Source organism: Lepidochelys kempii, chromosome 8 (genome assembly GCF_965140265.1).
Source record: "Lepidochelys kempii isolate rLepKem1 chromosome 8, rLepKem1.hap2, whole genome shotgun sequence".
Lineage (NCBI taxonomy): Eukaryota > Metazoa > Chordata > Testudines > Cheloniidae > Lepidochelys > Lepidochelys kempii.
The window spans coordinates 69,267,030-69,286,703 of NC_133263.1; the positions used below are offsets into that span (position 1 = coordinate 69,267,030).

The following is a 19,674-nucleotide window of genomic DNA, read 5'->3' on the forward strand; positions in this document are numbered from 1 at the left end:
TTCTCATTTACCTATGTACTTTCTGGTTTGTGAGCCTGCATAGCCATGGAAGACCAAATGTGCCTCTGTTGTTTTGAGAGTAGAGCATATTTAAGGAAGGTTTCATTTTCATTAGTAGAAAGGAATAAAACATAAACCTGAAAAAGTAAAATATTTCCCAGTTGATTGTGCATGATGCAACAAAGCCCTCCACATATCCATGCTTTTGTGTGTGTGCATTTTCTAGTTCTCATTCATAAATGTCTGGCTTTTCAAACTGCGCCTCTGGCACAATTTACAATTTACTCACCACGCTCCTTTTTTTACACTAACATACTTGGCGCTGATTGTTTTCCCCCAGTCAAAATTTCTTTTGAGTTTGTGGCCTATGAAGAACGTTCTCTAACCCGTTCCTGTAATTTTATTAACCACATAGTTGGCACAGGCCTGCATAGCTTTACCTTCAGAAATGCAATCGTATTGACATTTGTAAGTTAATTATAATACTAAGCAAAACACAATTATATTTGAATGGTTAAAAGTGCAAAAATGAATATAGAAGTGAGAGCTATTTGCTTGCTACCTTTCCATTTCACTGCAATGTTATTGTTTACTACTTCTCTATTTCATTGTGATGCTTATTTCAGAGAGTTAATATATTTCCTTTGGACAATTATTAAAATGAACGCACTCACAGTAGTATTTGTTTTTCTTTCAAATTCCCATTAATGAAATATTACTTTCCTTAAATGTCTTTGTTTACCTGTCCCTTTGTATTTTGGATGAATACCATTTAACATAATTCACCCCTGGTGTAACACTATTGGCTTCAATGGAAATTACATCAGGCTGGATTTGACCCATTTTGTTTGGCTGCAGAAGCGTTTAAATGTATATGATTGATTCTCTCTGGCTGGCCTGTCAGGGTGGCTTAGTTTCAGGTATTACTTTCCCTTGAAAACAGAACCTTTTTCTTCCATATCAGTACAGTTGCCAAGGACCCACTGGCAGAAAACGAACAAATCATTTTTGTGTATTTATGTTCCATTGATATTTTAAAAGGGCTCTTTTGATGCAGTTTTTATTTTTTTTATTTTATGTGGTTATTAATTGCCTCCTAGACACTTCAAACTACAATTTCCTTTCTGATTCATCAGTTTTGTTCTTCATTAGGAATACATTGTGTCTGTCTGTGTTTCCAGAGCTGCTGGAGCCCAAACAACTGCCTTTGATTACTTCCTTATCTGTACAAAAGTAGCACCATCATGGTTGACCTCTGGGATGTGCAGACTTCTGCAATCTCTTCTGCAAGTTAAAGTCTTTCCATTTATTTTGCTGGGAATCGGATTGGGCCCTAACTCAAAGGCAACTGGGGAAGAATAAGCACACATACTTTACATGCACTAGTCTAAAATGGTGCCTGTTCTGTACTATATAAATAAAGTCAAATTCTGATTGCCTAACCTATGCAAAGGCTGGACTTTCTGAAATGGTATCTGACATCAGTAGGAGCATTCACTTGAGATAATCAAAGCATGGTTTACCTCAGATAATGTAAGTCTCATTGACAAATTGGCAGATTAAAAAGACAAAACTGTTTCACAGAGAGGACATTCTACACCAGGTTATAACAATTTTAAGTCACATTCATGGCCTAACTAAATCAATGCTGTATGTTCAAAAGTGCTCTTCATAAATATGAAATATAGTTTTGTGAGATTAAAAATATGCTCCAATTATACCTATCAATGTATCATATAAATATATAACAGGTGTTTGTTTGTTTTCTGTATTGAAACAGCCATCTATTCCATTCAGTAACAAATTGCCTAATTATTAAGGACAATCTATATTTTCTTTTTATAGATGCAAACTATCAGTGCAATAATTTCATTTCATGAAAAAGCAAGAGACTTCAAAGTGGTGTTAATTTTGATTTCAAAATGTATAGATATCAGTAACAAAACTGGTGATTGTAATAGAACATCACACATTTTGTTTAAGCCCCAGTGAATAGTTAGGATTGTGGCAGGGATGAAATGGCAAAAGTCAAGTCAAAGGGGATTGTAGGGGCTCAGGACCTTTTAGGATCAGTTCCATACTATTGGAGAAGAAGAAGAGTCTGTTCTCTATATTTTCTTCTAATTAAAATGTCTTCAAGTGTCAGAAAGATAACTATACCAAGGTGTCTGGCCAGCATAAGATGGTAAACCAGCATCTTGGGCCAAATAATGTAACTTTTTTTGGAACACAGACACTATAGTTTTAGTCCTGCCAACAATTTCTCCTAAAGTCTCAATACATTCCTTAATGATAATGGTATTTATCACTCCTATAAATCTTTAAAACCCTTTATAAATATAATTAATTAAACTCAGCAATCCACTGAGATCGGTGAATATGCGCTTCATTTTACGGATGGGGACACTGTGACACAGGAAGAGTAAAAAAGAGATTTTAAAGCCACAAAGGGCAGTGAGGTGCCAAATTCTCACTGGGAGCCTTGGAAAGTTTTCCTCTAAATGACACTACTAAGGCCATGCAGTTATGCAGATCCTAGCTACATCTTCATCCCCTTTGCACTGCTATCGTGTAGCAAAGAGTCCAGAATGTGGCCCTGACTGGACAACTGTGGGTTCTCGAGCTCTGTCACCCACTCCTGACTCTCTAAAATAAGGATCATATTGAGAGGAGCAGAGGTGTGGCTGGAGCATGTTGTACTTTGGTAGCCCCTATTCAGTATAACAGTTCCAAGGGGGTATTACAACCTCACAGGGTTTTTAGCAGCCTGGAGGCTGCTCTAATTTACTGCATGGGGGCAAACCCATTCCAGGCACAAGGGAATGCAAAGGTAGTTTAATGAAGCCTGCTTCTTTCCTCAGCTGTGCTGAGTGGCTCTCTATTACATCTGATGATCTGGCCCAGTGAGTTAGTGGCAGAGCCAGGAATTCCTCGCTCCTAGGTTCATGGTCACATCACTACAAGAACTAATTCTAAACCTAATTGCTCTTTTAAAATCTTTGGGAAAAATTCTGATATAAATTGTTGTAGCTTCATTTAAATCAGTGAAGCCACAACAATTTATACTAGTTAAGATTCCGTGTCTTTGAATTTAATTGTGACTATAAGGCACCAGCTGACATCGAGAGCACTGGGGAGCTCCAGGAGCTCCTCAGCATACAAGAGGAGCATATCCATTGCTGCTCCCTTTAAACGTGTGAAATGTATGTTACTTACCAGCTCACCTTCCACTCCACTGTCCTATTTGGTATGGCTAGTGCTGCGAGCGGCACTATCCAGTTGCAGAATTTGGCTTCAGAGAAGTGCAGGGACTGCAGCTATGACTGCCAGGTGTGCAGGGAGTCGAGGAGGTGTACTTGTACCTTCCCCCACATGCTGCATATCCATGCAGGCGTCGGGTAGTTTTCAGGGTAGAGGCCTCTCACCTGAGTAGGAAGTTAGCTGTTTTCCTATTCAGGATACTTAAGGTGTGCCACTGTCATGTCCCTGGCAGTTCTGGTTACCATTTCAGAAAGTCCAGCTTTTCCAGATGTTATTCTTCAGGACGTGACAATTCAGTAGTGGAAATGGAACACCATTTCTAGAAATCACAGTTTGTGGAAATAAGATGCTTCTTTGCAGAGGGCATGTAGGGAGAGGAGTCCAGGTAGAGAGATGTGGAGAGAGAGTTTTCTATTACGTTATTTGTATGTAAAATGATATACAAAAATATGGTTCAAATGACAGTGGGGAACTCCCCATAATCCAAATTATAGCTGACTATTCTGCGCAGCCCAATAAAGGAATTCATTTTCCTGTCACCAGTACTTGCTTTTTCATTACTTTTGAATTGTATTATAAAAAAGAAAATAAGAATTCTTGCTAATGAGTGCTTTTTCAATGAATAACTATGTTGAATTATTCATGCTGCCTTAATCCCCTTAAACTTTACTCTCAAGTAAAGGTTAAGATGCTTTCCAATATTGCTAATATAGTTTGCTGCCACTAATATAGAAATGCCTGATATTTTTCCATTTGTAATGTAGTACGCAACTGAAGATTTAATCGAATATGACTATGAGTATGGGGAAGCAGATTATAAAGAGACTGACACTGTAACAGAGGGACCCCCACTATTCAAGGAGACAATAGCACAAACAGAGGTAACAAAATCTGGTCCATTTGTTGTGCAGTGTCCTGCTGTCCTCTGTTGTGTGGTTTGTCATTTTGTGTCATCCGTTTGTCAAACTTATCGTATTCCTTTCACTCACTCCTTTCCTGTGTATCCATAACATTTGTTTTCACTTAGCAATGGAAGGCCTCATGACTTACAGCATTCATTTTTCCTTTGCTTCCCTTTCCCTCATTCATGCTTTATGCATTTCTTTTCCGTTTTATTTATGTTTTCCATTCCATCTTTCACCACATTTTTCAGAAAAAGAAAGCCAAAGCCAAAAAGAAGAAGAGGACAGTGGCCCCCAACTCAAAGGAAAAACCCACAAAGGCCACAACAAAAAAATCTGAAAATTTTGCATCCAAGAAGAAGAAAAGTTACCAGGCAGCAGCAAAAGGCAAACTAGGGGTAAAGGTAGCAAAGAAATAATCAAGATCTTTCCCAGGCCAAGACTGGAAGATCTCTGATCATGAGACATAAATAGCCCTAACCCCACTAGATGAATACATCTGCGGCTAATACCATAACCTGATTAAATAGTGATTCCTGCTGAATATTTGCCTTTTTCTACATTTTTAATAATGTATTTTCTTTTTAACATAGGCCAATATTGTTGATGAATTTCAAGAAGAGTACAGCGTGACTGAAACTGACTATGGGATTTCAGAGAGTTCCCAGACTGCGGCTCCCAGGCAAACAACTGAAGCTAATGAGGTAATGAGGATTGGGGAAAAGTACAGGCAAAGATACTCCACAAATCAAGTTTTAATAGCTAACACATCACAATCACTCTCTGTTTTTACAAAAGGAAGAACAAGAAAGAGAAAACTTCTCTTCTCACTGTGTGCCTCTGGGTAACTTTCATTGATGGGACTTAAACAATGCACAACTAGGCTCAAAACTTACAGTATTTTCTTGGGCAAAACTCCAGTTGACTCTAGTTTGCTCAAGTAAATGCTGTAAAATCCTCTGACAACAAATGAGGCACTTAGCTACATGACCTTTTGGGCCTTATGCCTGTTACCCAGCAGGAGTAGCAAAGAATTACTCTCTTTACAGCAGGAACAGATTCCCATTCTCTCCATCCTGCTCTTTGCTTTTTACTTAACACTTATATGCTCAAAATTCTGCACCTCTGCTGTGGTGGATCAATCCCTACATAAAAAATATATGCTGGACCCCGAAAGTTCTCTTACAATTTTAATACTGAACCCAAGCAAAGAGGGAAACTAACCACTAGTTTGCTGTTGCTTAAAACTGCTTATTTTGATATTCAGCCAGTTGAAATTTTTGAAAGTAAATATTTTCCTTCATGCAAATAGCAGCATATTGAAACAAGTTAAAAGCCATCATTTCCTTTAACAAGGAACAAAGAAGAACAAACAAATCCTTTGCATGCTGTGAAGGCTATATTCATTCAGGACATTACTTGCTTGTTTTTTGTCAATACTTATATCTTTGAGCTATGTGTATGAAAAAAATCAAATGACGATAACAAACCCTGCTAAAATGAATGCTTTTAGACAGCCACAGCCAAAAGCCTGAATGTTATTTCATTATTTTAAAGTAACATTAAGTAAAGTGATGGCTTATTATGGTAAAAAAAAATTTTAAAGTTTTCTTTTACATAGTCCTTTCAGAATGAACATGTAGTGCTTGAAAAGATGTACAAATCTACTCAACTCTTTTTCTAAAGCTACAATCGTGGCTCATTCAATGTGAATGTGAAAGGAAATGCTGAAATTGCTCAGCATCTTCTTTCCAGGTTTGGAACTAGAAAACAGCTGCCCAACAGTTCAACACATTTTAATAACTTGATGAAGAACAAGAAAAAACGCAAATTGATTTCATTACTTCCATCTTGCTCATCTTAGGAATTAAATGTAAACAACAAGACTTTCTACAGTCAAAACCTGAATTCTAGGGTTTCATGATTATCTTGCAACAGTTGATGACATCAACAACATCAGACTTTGGAGGGAGCTGTAGATAAACTCCCAGCATTATTTACAATGGTTTAGCCAATAATGCAATATCATTATTGTAGCGAGAACCACTCAAAATGCTCAAATTTTTCTTCAGTGGGAGCTGCATTCAGGTAGTTTACATAAAGGCAGAATTTGACCCAGAACTCTGATCTCAGCTCTTCACACATAAGCAAAGAAGTATTTGATTTCCAAAAATGATGGACTGATTCTGATCTATACTGATGTAAATCAGAAATAACTATATTGTAGTTAGTTAATTTGATATGAAATCAGAATCTGGCCTTCTGTTTTAATTGCCATCTATTTCCATGCCATCGTGATTGGACCAATATATTGTTAATGATTTCAGATGCACTGTTTGAGGACAAATCAATTCACCTCTGTGTAATGTTCCAGGACATATGGCTGATATGTGCAATATTTTGGCCCTGATCCTTTCAAAACCTTCCTTCCAAGAGTCTTATAAAAATCCATATTCTTTTTCCAATTTGCTTTGTACATCTGAGATAAGATGCTATCTAAAAAGCTTTGGTGCTTATAAGTTGATTGCTTGGTTTTTATACTGTTTTCATAACTGAGGAAGGAAACTTTCAAAAATTTTCAACTTCATTTTCTATGAGTTTTGCAGTTGGCATCTGGATTGAGCCAAAATGTATATATAAACTGCAATGGAAAATAAATGCGAGCCCAGACTTGTGTGGGTGACAGAAATGGTGCAAAATCATTAGAAGGGGGGAAAACGTTGAAACATTTAGCTTGGCACTGTTATTTATTGACAGAAATAGTCAAGAATGCTGTACATAACCGAAGAAATGCTTGCCTTTCCTGCACATTACAAATTAGAATGATATTATTTAAACAAGTCTAAATTAGTTCACAGCTTATTGGGATACATGTGTTTAATTGTACTCCACATGATTAATAAATGTTTGACATTAAACATGTGAAACCAAGCAAGGAAACTTTGGCATAGAAGTAACACTGAGTGAGCAAATGCACATAGTGTATTGCATATGCAGTAATAGATTCAATGTTTTGGAGAAAAAATGCCAATAAAGTGTATGAATGCATTACTTCTTTGTACATACTCATGTGCATAGAATGATCTTTTAATTAATTTGAAAGGCTGGTTTCCCAGTTCTTCAGAATCTAATTAAAAGACGTCATGCTGTTTTTCTACTGTTCTGTCTTCTTTTAGACAAGTCGTCACTGTCAATCTCCAAATGCATACATTGCTTTACTAACAGTAACCCACATATTCCTCCTATTCCCTGAAACTTTGCTGCATATATGAATAGCATAATCCTGTTGAAGACATATTTGCTGAAGAATACCTAACTGGAGAGGATTATGATTCAGAACATAAAAAAACTGAGGATACTGAATATGGAAGCAGAGGAGTAGACCTCAGTGAATCTGATCTTCTGGTAGATGGAGAATTAGGCGAATATGACTTTTATGAATATAAAGAATATGAAGAGAAACCAACCAATCCCACTAACGAGGAATTTGGTCCAGGTGTTCCAGCAGAGACTGATATCACGGAAACAAGTGTAAGTTGGTCACAGGCAAAATGTGGTAGTATTAGATTGATTGAAGTTAGCAATTCTTTTACAATTGTTTAGATTTTCCTGTCAGTTATTGGAGAATATAGACCTGATCGAAAGCCCTTTGAAGGCAATTGGAAGACCCCCATCACCTTCAGTGGGCTTTGGATCAAACTTTTATTTTCATTTAAATTACTGAACCTTCTTCTGTTTTCTCCTCTGGGATGTCTAAGGAAAACTCATGAAACAAATGAAATTCTTATTTGTTGTGCTAAAGCTGGAAAACAATGGAAGTCCTACTTACTGGGTATAAGTACATGAATTATAATCACTTTCATTAGTTTTATATGATGAAATAAGTGTTTTTGAGCTAATATGCTTTATTATGCTAAATATTTGTTTAAATGCATATGAGTGTCTGCTCCCCATCCGTGAAAAAATCCATGACAGCGGGAAAGCGAAGGCCAGAACCCTGTGTGGGAGAACCCTGCAGTGTTACTCGCTGATACATCCCTCAAAAGGGATAGAGCCATAGCCTTGCAGATAGGGTTGGGTTCATGGCCTGCCAACTCCATGTTTCCCGAGGATACAATAGGAAAGCAGGATGATCCTGTGGATCCTGTGAATCATGCTCAGGGTTGACCTTCTCTTCTTTGCTGCTGTACAGTGCCTCTTCTCTCCCAAACAGAACCATTTGTTTAGTATGTATTGCCTTTACCATTTCCTTCAGTGTAGCAAACTGCCCATTTCTCCCAGGAGGGTACAACATGGAAAGGGAACTAATACTCCCATTTGGATTTCTGATTGGGTAGCCCCTGCATGTGGTAGAAGGAGAGCATTTTGAGTACAGTGTTTGCTCTGCACCTGTCCTGGTATTCCGCACATAAACTCAAGCAGGAGGTTACCTAGGACATGACGGGGCATGCCATGAAGTTGCTTCTCCCCACTAACCTTCAGGACCAGGCTTTTATGTCCCATTTACTGCTCCTTTGCTCCTCTCTCAACCATGCAATGGTAGTTGTATTTGTAAATAAATCTTATCGATGCCTCTGTGATATGAGTTTGGATTTATCATCCTCCTGACACAGATGGTGACACACTGAGGCAGAACCCCCTCGCAAAACTCCCCTGTTTGCCGCTCCTGGATGCTAGCTCCTCTGGTTGCTTAGGATCTGGCTTTTTAAACCCAGGTTCTCCTTGAGTTAGCCCTGCCCCCTTGTCAGGGGATTCTAATGGGATTAGGGATCAAAGAATGGCAGACTAGAGTCTCATTAGAAAACTCCCAGCCTCACCTAGCAGACTTCTAGGCTAAGCACATAGCCACCCGCCCCCCTCCCACCCCCCAGATCATGAGTAATACCATGAACTAGAAATATCTTAACTACCAGTGTAAAAGTGAATGAGAAAAATATGTCCCTTCTGTATTCTCAAAATTGAGGTATATTCTGCTGTTATAAATGATTTTTTCTTTTAACCTCCATAAACATTAATGATACCTATATATGAATCCCTTTAATGTTAATGACAGGTTTCAGAGTAGCAGCTGTGTTAGTCTCTATTCGCAAAAAGAACAGGAGTACTTGTGGCACCTTAGAGATTAACAAATTTATTGGAGCACAAGTTTTCGTGGGCTACAGCCCACTTCATCGGATGCATAGAATGGAACATATAATAAGAAGATAGATAGATACATACAGAGAACATGAAAAGGTGGAGTAAGAGGCTAATTAATTACGATGAGCTATTATCAGCAGGAGAAAAAAACTTTTATAGTGAAAATCAAGATGGCCCATTTAGACAGTTGACAAGAAGGTATGAGAATAGTTAACATGGGAAAATAGATTCAATATGTGTAGTGACCCAGCCACTCCCAGTCTCTATTCAAACCCAAGTTAATGGTATCTAGTTTGCATATTAATTCAAGCTCAGCAATTTCTCGTTGCAGTCTGTTTTTGAAGCTTTTTGTTGCAAAATTGCCACCCTTAAGTCTTTTACTGAATAGTCAGAGGGTTGAAGTGTTCTCCTACCGGTTTTTGAATGTTATGATTGCTGATGTCAGATTTGTGTCCATTTATTCTTTTGCGTAGAGACTGTATGGTTTGGCCAATGTACATGGCAGAGGGGCATTGCTGGCACATGATGGCATATATCACATTGGTAGATGTGCAGGTGAACAAGCCCCTGATGGCGTGGCTAATTTGATTAGGTCCTATGATGGCGTCACTTGAATAAACATGTGGACAGAGTTGGCATCAGGCTTTGTTGCAAGGCTAGGTTCCTGGGTTAGTGTTTTTGTTGTGTAGTGTGTGGATGCTGGAGAGTATTTGCTTCAGGTTGGAGGGCTGTCTGTAAGCAAGGACTGGTCTGTCTCCCAAGATCTGTGAGAGTGAGGGATCATTTTTCAGGGTAGGCTGTAGATCTTTGATGATGCACTGGAGAGGTTTTAGTTGGGGGTGAAGGTGATAGCTAGTGGTGTTCTGTTATTTTCTTTGTTGGGCCTGTCCTGTTGTAGGTGACTTCTGGGTACTCTTCTGGATCTGTCAATCTGTTTTTTCACTTCAGCAAGTGGGTACTGTAGTTTTAAGAATGCTTGATAGAGATCCTGTAGGTGTTTTTCTCTGTCTGAGGGATTGGAGCAAATGGGGTTGTATCTTAGAGCTTGGCTGTAGACAATGGATTGTATGGTGTGTCCTAGATGGAAGATGGAAGCATGTAGATAAGTGTAGCGGTCAGTAGGTTTCCGATATAGAGTGGTGTTTATGTGGCCATCACTTATCAGCACAGTAGTGTCCAGGAAATGGACCGCTTGTGTGGATTGGTCTAGGCTGAGGTTGATGGTGGGATGGAAATTGTTGAAATCATGGTGGAATTCCTCCAGGGCTTCTTTTCCATGGGTCCAGATGATAGAGCCATTTTCACTGATACCATACGGTAAATGATACATTATTCTGCAGACTTATGGAGAGTAGGATTCATGTAAGAGCTTCTCTTCTTGTTTGCTGGGCAAGATAAGTGGCTTTGGATCATGGATAAAGAATGTGAAGTCTCCTGTCTAATTGGTGTTACTAATGTGTGGCCAAACAGATGTATATGTTTGTTTCCCTGCCCTACTGGAAGGGGAAAGAGTGGTAAAAAGAAAAACATATAGAGAAACATAGCACTTCATTTTCAATGTCACACAGTATTGAGTGATTCCTTCTCTGAAACTTCAAACCCCTAATTTTTACTATCATATTTATTGCTAGATTTTGTTGCTCTGCTGTGCCATATCTTATTTTAAAACATTTTGGTCCAGAGCCTGAGTAAAATTCAAAGAAAATATCCATTCAGCAGAAAATATATATAAAAAATCTTGGAGCCTGATTCTGTAACCTTTCTTTATAATGAATAGCACTTATTCATGTAGGTAATCTCATAAACCTCAGGGGGCATAATCATATGAGTAAGTGCTCTGACCATGAGTAAGGTTCGCAGAATCAGGGCATTAAAATTTGCCAAACTATTTGCATATATTTTTCTAAAATCAAAATTTTCTTAGCAGAACTAAAGTGTTATTTGATCACAAAGGATGTGTGTACAATCATTGATAGTTGTGTTTGATTTTTTTTATTTTTCTCTCTATATATAAATATAGTTTGTGGAAACATTTTCTCATTATTTTTCATATATTGGGGAGCTATTTGAGGACCAGAATAATATTGGTATTTTAAAGGCATTTATCAGAATGTGAATTTTTACATCTACATAAATGGCTTTTTGGGCCATTAAAACAGCCCAGGAAAACCACAAATATAAAATACAGCACCCCCACCCCCCAACAAAGAAAGAAACAAACAAAAACACACCACATGTTTGAACCAAACATAACAACATATGGTGTGTTTCATTAACAACTCAGCATGTGCCAGTCTGCAGTTCCATGATATTTCCTGTTCACATATGAGAAGATACTACAAGTACTGGTGGTATCTGGAGTGATGGATGGTGATGTTTTTCTTGGTACTCAAAATAGAAGTACATGACACTCAAGATATAGGCACAGACATTTTGAAGCTGATGGACCATGTCCTGACATCTTTCTGCATCAAAGGCAGTTTTGTGCAAAAATCAGTGGCAGGAGATTATATGGTATGTGATACTTCCATGCAATGTTCTGTGAGAGAACAATGGCTGAGACAATGTACTTTTTCATTCATTGAAAACAAATGTATTATGTGGGAGAATATTGCTTAATTAAAGAAATATTGCTTAATATTTCATTAAGTTTCCATTTAAAGGCCGAAGGTAACGAATACAGTATAAGGGGTTAGCTACCCCAATTGCTAAAACCTGGCCAGGTTAAATGCATCAAGTGGCTATATAGTATCTTAATCTAAAAAGCATCTGCATTTGGTTATTTTCTAGTCCCTTTTAGCTTTCAGTAAATTTGAATAAGAAATAAACTTATAAAAGATGCAGTTGTTAAAATCCCAAATATAAATATTTAATGAAAATCAAAACCCATCTCACAACATCTCAATATCCAACGTTAACTGTGGGTGAGATTTTCAAAGATACAATGAACATTTAGTGATCCAGCTGTCATAGGCAGTAAATGGAAGGCAAGTTCCTTACTGAACTTTGAAAATCTCCCCCTTTCCTACCAAGTCATATTGTTATCAGAGTTTTGGTATCTTTCTAATGACTCGTAGCTTTAAGCTAACGGGATACGTTTCCAAAGAACCGAGACTCAGCATCCATTTTTTTGCAGGTGCTCTTGGCATATGCAAGAATGGCAGATGCAAAGCTGAGTACTTTTCTTTCTATCTGATTTGTACCCACAATGAGTTTGTTAGAGGCACCAGTACTCAGATCTGTGCCTGCATTTCTGATCACAAAACACAACTGCAAACTACTCAACTCTTTGAAAATTGGTCCCCAAATATTTCAGTTGAAGTGAAATTATCCACAAAGTGATACAGGGATGGACCAGTGTTGTAGTGTCATGGAAACGCATCACAGAGATATACATTAGTGACCGGCGCTCCCATGTTGTGGGGACAGCAATCAGTTGCTATGAGAAAGGACTGCAAGACTTCACTGTACAGAGAAACTTTTGGCTAATTCAGTACAGTATTGACAGATCTAGAGAGAGCCATGTCCAGCACTTGGTAGCTAGAATGATCGTAAGCAAAAGACAGAAAAAACTCGAGGGAGCTGGAGCATAATGGAGAAGTTCAATCTGTAAGGTGTTGAAAAAGGTTCAAAGGGCCTAGCTTGCAGAAATAAATTAAAAAAGTAGACTACATTTTAGCATCAAATTTTAACATAATGGATAATACGTTTATCATATGTAGTTTATGTCACAAGTTAAATTAATTTATTATTTTTAATGTATGTCCAAATTCTGCTCTCAGTTACATCAGTGTAAATCTGGAGTCACTCTGCTGAAATCAATGGAGTCATTTCAAATTTACCCCATTTGAGAGCCATAGTCTGCAAAGAACTGTTACTTGAGCACATCATATATGAATTGATTCCCTTGGATGTCTGTGCCTATCAAAAGAAGCAACAAGGATGAAGAAAAGAATGAAACCTCTACAGTGCAGAAATCTATTCTTCTAACTTGAAAATGTTTCAAGTTAATAACAGATCATTTGTGGGGCGGGGGAGCAGTGGCAAAGGGGAGAATTATAAAATTCCATGAATGGTACAAAACTTAGTGCTCTCTGTCCCTGGTTTACAGCTTGTGCTGTTCCTAACTGCATTCTGGCATTAGGTGGGAGAACAGGTAACTCATCTTTTCTCATCTCTTCCCTGCATCTCTTAGTTCCACTACTCATAGAGCCACAAGGCAGTAACTGCAGCCCTAGGGCTAGATTCATTCCTGCTTTTTCCACTGCCTCAGTATGATGCAAAGAGAGCAGTAGGGATGCATGTGGGGATGCTTAGAGGGACAAGAGGCTATTTCAGAAAAGCTCCTTGCCTTCACATACACCCCTAGCACCTCTGCATCTGCAAACCTTGGAGCATGAACATTTTTCCTCCTCCTCCTGGCACAGTGGGTCAACCATCCCCAAAGTCAGGTTTTCTCAAACTGGGGGTGGTGACCCCTCAGGGGCCATAAGGTTGTTACATTGGGGTCGCAAGCTGTCAGCCTCCACCCCAAACCCCATTTTGCCTCCAGCATTTATAATTGTGTTAAATAGATTTAAAGGTGTTTTTAATTTATAAGGGGGGCCGCACTCAGAGACTTGCTGTGTGAAAGGGGTCACCAGTACAAAAGTTTGAGAACCACTGCCCAAAGTCATTTGATGTAGTGTACAGCCACTCTACAAGACCTTCTGAAGCTCCCATTCTCTGTAGGATCACATCATCTGTAGTGTGATATGCCAAAAATAAGCTTATTACAAATAATATCCTCCCCCCACCACACACACAGGATCTAATCCTACAGTCCTAATGCAAACCAAAGTCCCACTGAAAAAGTCATTGGGAATTTTGCTGCTATAGATGCTACAGGATTAGTTAGATAATTAAAGTTATTCCACTGATTTCCTGTTTTTTAGTATTTAATATTTTTGTTTGATAAGATTTGTGTTTGTGATACATTTTTCATGGCACAAATCCACTCCAACTTTAGTTTTAAACAACAGAGCATCTGTGCTTTTCAGCGTGCACAGGATTCTTAGGCCTAATGTATATTTTCATTTTTTTTCCATTTGGCAGGTGACTGGGCATGGTGCTTATGGAGAAAAAGGACAGAAGGGAGAACCAGCGGTGGTCGAACCTGTAAGTATGTGGGTGGAGATTTTCTTTTATTAAGTGCCATGGAATTTTCATGGGTAATTATTTCAGTGCCAAGCTATGTCACCTACATATAGGAAGTCAGGATATTATATGTGATCTCCTCCAGTGCGATCACCAGTATTATTCTGTGGACTAGCAACACAAATGATAAAGAAGAGCCCCACAGACACACCTCCTTCTGCCATATACTGGGCCTACTACGCTGTCCCTAAGACAGACCGAACCTTCTTGTGGACAAGAGATTAATAGCCTCCGAAGAATTGATCCTGGTTAGTTTTCACCTTACTGTCCCACACATCATGAGACCAGCCAACAAAATCCCTATATTTGTTTAATTAAATACTTGCATTTGATGTTGTAACATGAATACATAAAAACAGTACCACAGGGTCAAGTAGCACCATCATGAAGCAACATACTGATGCTCTGCTTATTGATCCTGCATTCAAATTTGTGAACCTTAGCAATGGTAAGGGAACTGCCTAAAGAATGCCTCTCAGCTGTGAATAGCAATGGAGGCAGTGAAGCAGCTTCTACACTAAGACACAGTTATGTTGTAGCATTGTAGTTAGGATGAATATAATAAACCTGCTTTTTTTTAAAAAAACTGCAATATCTCATCTTAACTTTATAGAGTGGCTAGCAGAAGCTGAGTGCTACTGTCATTTAATGCTCTGGAAGTCTGAGTGGCTTTCCAAACGTATTTGACTGGAGTGGAAATAAATGTGGTAATTTTTAATTAGGTTTTAATGGCAGTTGGTATGACAAAACTATCACAGAGCTTTGTGTTTCTAGAAGTCACTGATCACAAAAGGTAAAAGACGGCAACAGAGAATGAGTTGCGAGTCAGGAATGAAACACAGTAACGGCGACGTATGGAAAAGCTCAGACTGCATTAGCCCAGAAAATATCTGGTTCTTAAAAACTACTGTCATTCCCCACTGCTATACTTAAATTTTCTAGCAGTACTTTTTAAAAACCAGTTGTGAGTCAGGCTGTATACACAAAAAGAAAAGGAGGACTTGTGGCACCTTAGAGACTAACCAATTTATTTGAGCATAAGCTTTCGTGAGCTACAGCTCACTTCATCGGATGCGGCTGTATACAGCATACCGTGCTAAAAAATCTCCCCCATCAATGTGTAAAAAGGAAGTTTCTGAAGCAAACCGAATATTTTTAAAGCTTCTACTGCAGGAATAGAGGCTTCATCAATATTCCATTTTGAATTGCCTCTTGGAGCAAAATCCTCAGAGCAGCTGTTTGATGCCAAAAGCATGGTTTCAGGAGAAGGTTCTGGATGATATCGTAACTGTGTGTGTGTGTGTGTGTGTGTGTGTGTAGGCATGTGTATGAAGCAAGTAATTCAAGATCTTCAAGACCTGTAAGTCTTCCCCACTTTTAAAGTTGGAGAACTATAAGGTACAGTTCAGCGCCTTCCTAATTGTACTAAATGACCTTGGAAGCCATCAGCAAAACTGTACTTGCATAAAATGGAACAAAACCAGGATAACGTTAAATCAGCATAGATGAGTTACCATTGTACCAATCCTGCTCGTGTTTTTTTCTAGAAAATTCGTAGCACAGAAAGTGTGACATTGCCCAGGGTAATTTAGGAAACTTATGTGCAATTATTTTATATGCTACAATGGATCCATTGAAAAGTACAAATTATAGTCCCTGAGAGAAAATGTTAACCTCAGTAGTTATGGAGAGAAGATTTGTTGTGCTTTGATGAGAACAAACAGATGGGTATGGAAGTGAAAACATAAGGATTATAATATCATAAGACTCCTTGCTAATTTTATTGCAATTGGAATTTATTCTTTTCTTTTTATACTTTCTCCAAAAGATAATGAGACTGGTGTCATTTTTTCTGTAGGGGATGCTTGTTGAAGGACCAGCAGGACCAGCAGGACCTCCAGTAAGTGGATATTTTTTCATTTTGGTTGGTTTTCATAGTTTAATTATAGTTTCATTTTAGTGCATTCAATGTGCCCATTGTCCTTTGGTACTTACGAATTGACATATGTAAAAATAGAGACATCATTTCTCATATGTAGAATGTACTCAACACAGTAGAATAGGGCAAGATTTATAGAAGATCTCAGCTCAAGTGTTTTCACTGGGAACACACTGGGGTGCTGAGAACCTTTTTGAAAATCTGGCCCAATTGTGGGTGCCCAGAATTTTGAAAAACTGACTATACATTAATATAGAAAAAGATCTGCCTTATCATTTGGAGATAATCATTTAGGGGTCTTGAACATAATTTTTTGTAGACAACAGTTGAACACACTGATACAATCAGTCATTCAGCATAAACATTTATGGTCTGTTTTTTCATAGGGTCTTACAGGTCCCCCAGGTTTACAGGGTTCCACTGGTCCTCCTGGTGACCCTGGTGAGAGGGTAAGTCAAAATATGGATTATGCAGTTTATTAATGGCATATCTTGCTCTAATCATTATAAGAGTTAAATGGGACAAATGCTGAGCTAGAGTATACTGAGGTAGCTGAAGTGTAGTTCATGGAGCTGCACCAGTTTACACCAGCTGAGGATCAGGCCAATATTTCTTTTTAAGGAGCAATACATAGTGAAAACCCAGGAGAAAGAAGCAATGTCCCTGTGATGCATTTCTAAGATTACAGTGTCTATCTAAACCTAATCTCACTGTTTTATGTTGGTGTGAATGATTTTAAAATGTAATTAAATAATGATAAAAATCCAGTTACAAATCTCTGATATAAATTTAAATGATATTTAAACAAAATGTTTGAACAATAAACCACTCAAATGAAGAGATAAATAAAGGTGATGATATACAGGAACAAAATCCTCACTGAAATGATGGACTTACTGGATACTGTCTGTCTGAACTATGCTGGACATATTGTGATCTTTGATGGTGCAAGGACAAATGAGCTTATATGCTAGCATTACATGATATGGTTTTTGAAAGAACAGGTGTGGTCATGCCTAAAATGATAGTCTAAGAAAACCCAGGTTAAAGTCATGTATTTAATGCAGCCATTCTTTAAGTCTTCAGTGTTTTCGCAGGCTTTTTGTATAATTTTAAAACAGCCTAAATGCGTTCAGTTCAGGGAAATTTTCTATCGCAATAGACATGATATAAATGTCACTCAGCTTTACCAGTGACAGTTTACTGAAAAGTCTAGCATGTTCCTGAAATATTTGTTTCTGGGAGGCACTGAGAATACAGCAACTGTGCACTGTATAATTTGACATTTTTGTTAGAATTCTAAATCATACCACACACTCTACATGTAGAAAATGGACTGGCATAAGCATTTTTTCTTCAACCCTTATTCTTATAGATTTAATAATTCCGTATCTCCTTATGGATTTAAACTAAGAAAGTAACTCCGAAACTTAACATTATTATAATGAAACTGCTTGGGGTGGTATTCCTTTCGCTTGTAAAGTTGTAAGTGATCAGTAAAATTCTACATGAAACAGCTCTCACAACAGACCCATCAAGCTCATCCTTCTGCACTGGGATCTACCCTTGTGAAGTCCTAACAATGTCACTAGAATTCCACACAAATGCAGGATATTTGTACTAGCAGATCCTAGCGCTGCATCAGAGCCTCCTTTTTTCGCATTACAAAGTGACTCATTTAGAAATTTAGCTTATGCCACTTAGGATAGTTTTTTAAAACACATATGAAATGTATTCACAACCTACAAGAATGAATATATGTGGCCCTGTAACTAGCAAGATCTGTCTAATTAATCTCCACTTCCTTTTGGTTGGTTTCGCAGGGCCCATCAGGGCGTCCTGGCCTTCCAGGTGCGGATGGTTTACCTGGTCCCCCAGGTACCATGTTAATGTTGCCGGTAAGTCCTGTTAGGGTTACAGAGTGGTCAAGCTTGTATTAAGTAATGCTTTTGCTTCCAAAGAAGGGGAATGAATTAAAAAGACAAAATAAATCTCCTGTCCTATAGCAGGTTCTGTCTTTGGAAACATAGCATGACAAACATAGGTGCTGCAGCACCCCCTGACTTGAAGTGGTTTCCATTATATACAGGAGTACTTGTGGCACCTTAGAGACTAACCAATTTATTAGAGCATAAGCTTCCGTGAGCTACAGCTCACTTCCTCAGATGCATATCGTGGAAACTGCAGCAGGCTTTATATATCCACAGAGAATATGAAACAATACCTACTCCCACCCCACTGTCCTGCTGGTAATAGCTTATCTAAAGTGATCATCAGGTGGGCCATTTCCAGCACAAATCCAGGTTTTCTCACCCTCCACCCCCCCACACAAATTCACTCTCCTGCTGGTGATAGCCCATCCAAAGTGACAACTCTTTACACAATGTGCATGACAATCAAGTTGGGCTATTTCCTGCACAAATCCAGGTTTTCTCACATCCCCCCCACCCCCATACACACACAAACTCACTCTCCTGCTGGTAATAGCTCATCCAAACTGACCACTCTTCAAGTTTATATATATATATATATATATATACAGGGTTTACAGTTTGGTTCAATGGCACTCAGCACCCCAGCTATACAAATTGTTCCAGCCCCCTTGTCCTGGTCTAATGGACTAAGCAGAGGACAAAGAACAAGGTAGTCTTGCATTCTAATCTTTGCAGTAACAGTGACTATCTCAAGGATTTAATCAAATCACTTAATGATTCAGTGTTAGCTTCTCCATCTGTAACATGAGAAAATGGCCCCCCTGTGAGGTGTGTAGGTATCCATCGTCTTACATAGTGCTAGAATTCACCAGAATGCACACAGACCTCCTAATGGGCCCCAGGTGCTCCTGGCTAATTTGGGCAGCTCCAACTTGATTATTATTAATTAATTCTGATTGTTATTATTGTAAATGTTGACGATTCTACATGAACACCAACACAAAGAGGGGGCTCTGCTTATGCTGCAGGAAGCTGGGGTGTTGGAGGCAGAATCTTGATGATCCTTTTTCCTTTGCATATAAAAATAATAATAATGATGTGATTGCAGTGGAGAGACATCATTTATACTTGGAGAAATGCAGCAGTAAAAATTGTTTCATGACCAGGCTAAAAATGCTAAAATTGGCTGTTAAGAAGGTAATTTAACGGAATTTGGAGAAAGTCAGAAGTTGACAGAAGATGGGATTGATCTGGTCCCATGGTTTGGCACCAAAAGTAATCTGATCCCCACATTCAGGACACA

At 38.4% G+C, this 19,674-nt stretch overlaps 1 protein-coding gene across 2 annotated transcripts in view; it reads left to right on the forward strand.

Annotated features, from left to right (window-relative positions):
- COL11A1 (collagen type XI alpha 1 chain) overlaps window positions 1-19,674 on the forward strand; it is a 233,513-nt gene that overhangs the window by 65,965 nt on the left and 147,874 nt on the right. Inside the window, exons 6-13 of one of the 2 annotated variants that reach the window (XM_073356871.1) lie at window positions 4,026-4,142; window positions 4,415-4,561; window positions 4,757-4,867; window positions 7,440-7,694; window positions 14,397-14,459; window positions 16,357-16,398; window positions 16,824-16,886; window positions 18,261-18,335. In XM_073356871.1, the coding sequence (XP_073212972.1) occupies window positions 4,026-4,142; window positions 4,415-4,561; window positions 4,757-4,867; window positions 7,440-7,694; window positions 14,397-14,459; window positions 16,357-16,398; window positions 16,824-16,886; window positions 18,261-18,335 (873 nt within the window). The remainder of the gene's footprint in view (window positions 1-4,025; window positions 4,143-4,414; window positions 4,562-4,756; window positions 4,868-7,439; window positions 7,695-14,396; window positions 14,460-16,356; window positions 16,399-16,823; window positions 16,887-18,260; window positions 18,336-19,674) is intronic. The other variant, XM_073356872.1, reaches the window with a different exon arrangement.